Source organism: Littorina saxatilis, linkage group LG9 (assembly GCF_037325665.1).
Source record: "Littorina saxatilis isolate snail1 linkage group LG9, US_GU_Lsax_2.0, whole genome shotgun sequence".
Classification (NCBI taxonomy): Eukaryota; Metazoa; Mollusca; class Gastropoda; order Littorinimorpha; family Littorinidae; genus Littorina; species Littorina saxatilis.
Window position 1 is genome coordinate 38452043 of NC_090253.1, and position 6443 is coordinate 38458485.

At 42.8% G+C, this 6443-nt stretch overlaps 1 protein-coding gene across 1 annotated transcript; it reads left to right on the forward strand.

Annotated features, from left to right (window-relative positions):
• The first annotated feature begins 352 nt into the window (after positions 1-352).
• Positions 353-4347, forward strand: LOC138976912 (G-protein coupled receptor GRL101-like). Its single transcript, XM_070349806.1, has 5 exons — positions 353-466; positions 686-836; positions 1899-2108; positions 2622-3620; positions 4245-4347. Exons 1-5 carry the CDS (start codon positions 353-355, stop codon positions 4337-4339), a joined length of 1569 nt encoding a protein of 522 aa, XP_070205907.1. The 3' UTR covers positions 4340-4347.
• Positions 4348-6443: the final 2096 nt, after the last annotated feature.

Genomic DNA, 6443 nt, shown 5'->3' on the forward strand with positions numbered 1-6443 from the left:
CTCCTATGTCATGTCTGAAGAATTGTGGTTAGACCCCAGTCAGACCAAAAGGACCTTCGTACAGTGCCAGCTGACGAATTACCTGCCTGAAGGATACTACGTCAGCGTGACGGTTGACCAGTTAGCAGAAACCTATGATGGGAATTTCACACTGACTTTAAGCGAGAAGGGTGAAAAGGACGAGATCCCAAGTCCAATTATCATCGACAGCTTGATGTTACGAAACACTACTGTTTCTATGGTTTCTACCAATCCAATGAAATGGCGTTTTGAGAGCCATTCTCCGTTTAAGCCGTTATTCGTTACAATACATACTTTCCTGCAGAAAGATCCCTACTTACCCTTTTTCAAGATGTCGGCCACAGTATCGTATGTAACTTCGCCTGGATTCAACGAAGAACAAAATTATCCACACAACTATGACGGGGAATTTCTCTTGAAAATTACTGATGGAGAGTCACTGATTGTGAGTTTCAGTCAGTTTATGATTGAAGATGATAATGAGTGTCAGTATGACTACGTATTGCTTACAGAGGTGCCTCAAAACAAAACGAGGACGCTTTGTGGGAGTTTAGGGGAAGGAATAAAGATTTATCATTCTTCACTACGTATAGACTTTCACACTGACAGTTCCGTTGCAGGCCCAGGATTCAAAATAATGTTTAGTGTTCTACCCCGTTCTCAGGAACCTAAGCCCTTACCAGGAAACGTCTTCAACTGTTCCGTGCCTCACTTTCACCGTTTTGAGCCTTTGCTGAACTGTAACATGCTGAAAGAGTGCGAGGGCGGAGAGGACGAACGAAACTGCACGTACCATAGCAACGAATGTGGAAAAGGTTACATTGATGCTGTGGATAAATGTTATCGCCTGTTTCGCGTCAATCGTTCCGTAACGTGGTTTGAGGCTCGTGATGATTGCAATCGGCAAGGACAGAATTTGATCACATTTAGAACTGCCGAAGAATTTGCTAGGTACCGTCATTTGCTTGTCTATGTTGCCAAAGGTTCAAAATACAATTTCGTAGGACTTCAGACGGTAAGCTGGTCCCAAGCACCGCCAGTAGCGACAATGTATAAGAATATCTGGCAATGGGTGACTGGATGGACAGCCTTTATCTTTCAAAATGCTAGCAAACATCGCCATCCCACCTGTGTCCACTACAATCTTCTTGGACGCTACTTAAACGATATTTCCTGTGACGAAAAAATGTGGCGGGATTATTTTTGCGAATTTGATAAAGGAGACCCCATTTCTCGATCCATAAACTCGGCCGTCTTAATTGACAGGCAACCGGCTACTCCCTCGAGACTAATGTGGAATGTGAGTGTAGTTCAGTGTCCATCGGGTCATGTGACCAGAGACTTCCAGGCGTGTGATTTCCAGGCAGAATGCTTTGTAGCAGATTCTCTCAACTCATGTGAAGCACACGCTGTGAAAGTACCCATGTTTTTGTGCCAGGAAAGCGGTGATGCTATTCACTACAGCTTAGTATGCGACCACAAACAGCACTGCCCAGACAATTCAGACGAGATCTTTTGTTGGTATCCCCCATGCACGAGCACCTTGGGTTTTTTGACATGTGAAAACGGTCAGTGCTTTCCTGACCATCATCTATGTGATGGTCAAGTCAACTGCTATGATGGCTCTGACGAAGACTCAGTCTGTTTGGTGACATATAAAGAATTACAATTTGGGACACTTGCTTTCCCACCAGGTTCAGTCTATTTGGATGGTGCGGGGGGATTTTGGGTGGAGAAACAGGAATCAAATCGTTGTCCCCCAACACACTTTCTTTGCCAAAATGATTACTGCTTACCAATATATCTCCGCTGTAACGGTATAGATGACTGTCCGGGTCGTGAGGATGAAGCTAGGTGTGACAGCTACACGTGTCCAGGTTTCTACCGCTGTCGGGGGTCCAAGGTGTGTCTGCACGCTGACAACGTGTGTGACGGCGTGCCCCAGTGTCCAGAGCAGGACGATGAACTGCTGTGTGACCTCTCCTGTCCTGACCAGTGTCACTGCCAGGGTCTGGCCTTTGTCTGCAGCACCAGCTTCTCTGCTAGCTCTTACTCTGCACTTCGCTACCTGGATGCCAGTGGCTCTGGTATGACACCTGATGATTTCACTGACAACCTGTATCTCATTCACCTGCGTCTTACTGGTTGTGATATTATTAGCCTGCCAGGCAACACGACCTTTCCGAATCTTCAACAATTGGATTTGAGCTGGAACAAACTAAGTCACCTTGATATCGGACTTTTTTACAATATGGCCAATCTCAGAGTTGTAGTTCTAGCAGGCAATCCTCTGCTGCACATTATGGATTCTGACTCCCCTGAAGTAGAAGCAACAAAGTTATGGAGTATTGATTTATCACACACAGCTCTACAGCTGGTAAGTGGTAGTGCATTCATATCTTGTCCAGATTTGAAAACACTGAATATTTCCTGGAGCAGGATTACAACGATATCAATTGAAGGGTTTAAGTTCACTTCAAAGCTTGAAACCTTTGATTCGCGGGGTTCTCCTCTGAAATATTTTCCAAACGATCTGCTAAGAGCCCTTCACTTTCTTAAGTCTGTGCAAACTGACAATTATAAACTTTGTTGTGAGGCAGTATTACCTGCAAGCTTCAACTTGAAGAACTGCCATACAGTGCAGAATTTGATCGCTTCATGTGAGGACCTTCTCAGATCCAATATCTACCGTACTTTTCTGTGGATCTTTGCTTTGTTGTCAATTGTTGGCAACATTGGTAGTTTTGCAGCCAGAGTGTATCTGAACACAGACAGCAGAGTTATGGGAAGCTTCAGTACGTTTGTAACCAACCTCTCTATCGCTGACTTGTGTATGGGAGTGTACCTGGCTATTGTAGGGGTGGCTGATCTTGTTTACCGTGGAGAGTATCTGTGGCACGATGATGAGTGGAAAAGCAGCACAGCTTGTAAGATTGCTGGGTTTTTATCTTTGCTGTCCAGCGAGGTGTCGGCCCTCATGATTTGCCTCATCACCCTGGATCGTTTCATTGTCCTTCGGTTTCCTTTCAGCAGGTTTCACTTCAGACGTACATCTGCCTTGATCACTTGTGGCGCTGTCTGGTTAGTTGGACTTGCCTTGGCAGCCGTCCCTTTACTGCCCATTACGTCACACTGGGAGTTCTACAGTCAAACTGGCATCTGTATTCCTCTGCCTTTCACCAGCAGTGAGGGTTTCCCTGGTTACAGCTACTCTTTCAGTGTCATGATCCTGCTCAATCTGGTATTGTTTCTTGTCATCGCTGTGGGTCAGGCTTCAGTGTTTTGGTCAATACGAACCAATACCATGTCCGCAGGTACCAGCAAGAAGTCTCAGGAAATTAGGATCGCCCGTCGTTTGATCACTGTTGTTGTGTCGGACTTTCTGTGCTGGTTTCCAATAGGTCTGCTGGGTGTGCTGTCGGCTACAGGAACCCCCATCCCTGGAGAGGTCAACGTGGCCGTGGCCATCTTCGTGCTGCCCTTCAACTCAGCGCTCAACCCTTTTCTCTACACCTTCAACGTCGTTATGGAGAAGCGGAACAAAGCCCAAGAGGCCCACCTGCTGCGACGCTTGGAATCTCGCATGCACACTGAAACAAGTGAGTATATGGTGTTGAAGATGCAATGGTATGGTAAAATTGTGGACACATTTGTGTCGTATGGAAAGTAAATGAATGTTAAAACTACGTTCCTTCTCTGTCATATGTAAACACTCGTTAGAATTCTTCTCTTTGTTTTGTTGTTGTTTCTAAATGGAGTTGGTCATGAAGTTCTTTTGCAAAAAGCTGGATATGACTTCATCAAATACATTTATAAAAAAAATGAGAAAAAACTCGGGACATTATCTTCAGGAACTCACATGCAAAATGTCATAAAAATGTGTCGGGTAGTTTTCTAGGAATCGCTGTGCACGCACACGCACACACACACACACACACACACACACACACACACACACACACAAAACCACACACGCACACACACACACACACGCGCACACACACACACACACACACACCCACACACACAAAACCACACACACACACACACACACATACACCGTCATCCTCATCTCGATCCCTAGCCTATGTTAAAACATTCAGTCAAAACCTTTGACATTCTGAAAGAAGGCATAGCCAGACATACAGTGTACCAACTGTCCAGGTTTTGGTGTGAATTAAGGGGCAAAGAAAGGCATACAATTTTGCATTTCTGTTTTGCAGGCTTCAGTTGCAGGATTGAAACTGCCAACGCAGCAGCATTACAGCTAGAACTGAACCAACACGTCACTGGTGATACGCAGAATGAAGGACGTTGAGAAAACTATACAAAAACATTGACAATGCAATAAGACTTAAAATGAGAATTCTACTGAGCATAAATTACAACTGCATTTATTCTTATTATTATTATTCTTATTATTATTATTATTGTGATCATTTTTTATGCGCCTAATCTAGATATAGCCCTAGGCGCTTACATATTAATTTACATGCTATTCCCAAGAAATAAGGGTACCTGGTTGTTTAAATTCGTATGCTGAAATTACCAGGAAATCCTTCAATCATGTACCCAAATTAAGTATTTACCTAAAGCGTATTCAGCTAATGCTGAAAAGTTTGGCCGGAGTCAAAGTTTTTATGGATGTTCGTAAAATGTTAAAGTTTTGTAAATGTTTGTAAAAGTTTTTGTACGTGTTCTTGTTAAAATACAATTATTTCTGAGCCCTATTTGTTGGCAGTTACATAATCAAGATGTGAATATAATGAATAAGACCCACAATTTCGTGGTGTTAAGCCCTTCCTTAATTGAGCCCGAAGTCGACTTCGTCAAGTCTTTTTAACTGAACACTCAGTGCTAAAGCTTCGTGCGGCCTGCTTTGTGAAGTATACTTCACGTAGTCGACTTTGCCCAGTTAAGGACAGGCTAAAGCCTGGCGTCTGGCATTATAGGGTTAGTGCTCGGACTGGTTGGTCCGGTGTCAGAATAATGTGACTGGGTGAGACATGAAGCCTGTGCTGCGACTTCTGTCTTGTGTGTGGCGCACGTTATATGTCAAAGCAGCACCGCCCTGATATAGTCCAGGCATATTAGAGAACAACGTTGAAGTGACAATGACTAGGTTTAAAATGTCCCTTATCAGAAAGTTCAACCTCAGTCCTTTGATGTTTATTAAACACATTTTCATATAAAGTTGGCGCTTCATACGGAAAAATGGCTTTGAAATTGACCCAAATCCTTCTTTGGGCTCTGTAAATGTCGTTTGGGGGTATGGTTGTAAAATGGTATCTACTGGTCACCCCAATGTATAAACTGAAAACTCTTTCTGCACCAGAACACGCAGAAAGGATTGTATCTGCCTGATGTCTGATGCTTTTCAAAATCCCCAACCACTAACACCTTCAAAACGGACTTTAACTGACACTGTTGTTTTTCCCTATATAATCCTTACTATTTTTCCGAGACGTCGTCGTGTTGTGTATTTAGCTTGCCACAACCTCATACATGGTCCTAAAAGTTAAAGTTGAAGAAAATACTAAAGATAAATGAAAAAGCTGACGCAGTGTCATTCGCACCGTGAATCCCCCCATGGGAACATACTAAAGTCTGGTTCCAAATAGGCTCAATTTCCTTCTATTTCTTTGTATTTCTGCCTCGTAGGGGTAGGGGTGTTCAAACCAAAGGCACCTTTAAACCAAAATTCAAATCACACATCTTACAATACTAAGACACTCAGCAGTAAAAGGGTGTCTGCTGGTAAAAAATTCCAAACAATCCTAAAAGTACTTCACTACTAAAAGTGCTTTTAAAAAGAGCCGTTATTTTTCCCTCTATATTCAGTATTGTGTTTTCTGCGAACATGTAGTCTATTTAGATGGTTGTCGTGTGCACTTGAGTTGCTAAAGCGTTTTCAGTTGGGCATATGTCGAAAAGCAAAGAATTAGCCCTTTGAAAACCATCAGAACTGTCACACAAAAATAACATTTACCTATCTCACCAACTGACCAAACATAGGGCTTTTCCTTATGTATTATGTATTGTCGTGTTTTTTGTAGCATACTTGTGAAAACAGCCACCACTGTTGTAAATGATACTTTAAAGAGCATTATTTCATTTTTACAGTTGAAGGACAACCTGGACTGCCGTATATTACAGCTGTTTTACAATCAGCCAAAATTTTCTTAACAAACGTATGTTAAGAACAACTCCCATAGTGAAATTGAAGGAAAACAAATTGAAAATCCCCCTGCCATAGAGGAGCTAAAGAATCAACAATAAACGACTGCATGGATAGCTTGATGCACGAATGCATTGCGGACATGTTTGTCTCCAACCAAGAGAAAGTTCCAAAAAATCCCTTTTGTGCTTCTTATTATACAGTGACGTCAAAGACAGCCTTTTCTGCTGTTCATACATTCAGG

Coding starts and splice junctions, on each gene's coding strand:
- LOC138976912 (XM_070349806.1), top strand. CDS start 353: ATGTCGGCCACAGTATCGTATGTAACTTCGCCTGGATTCAACGAAGAA. Junction 467..685: donor CTGATGGAGAGTCACTGATT/GTGAGTTTCAGT, acceptor CCCCGTTCTCAG/GAACCTAAGCCCTTACCAGG. Junction 3,621..4,244: donor TCGCATGCACACTGAAACAA/GTGAGTATATGG, acceptor TCTGTTTTGCAG/GCTTCAGTTGCAGGATTGAA.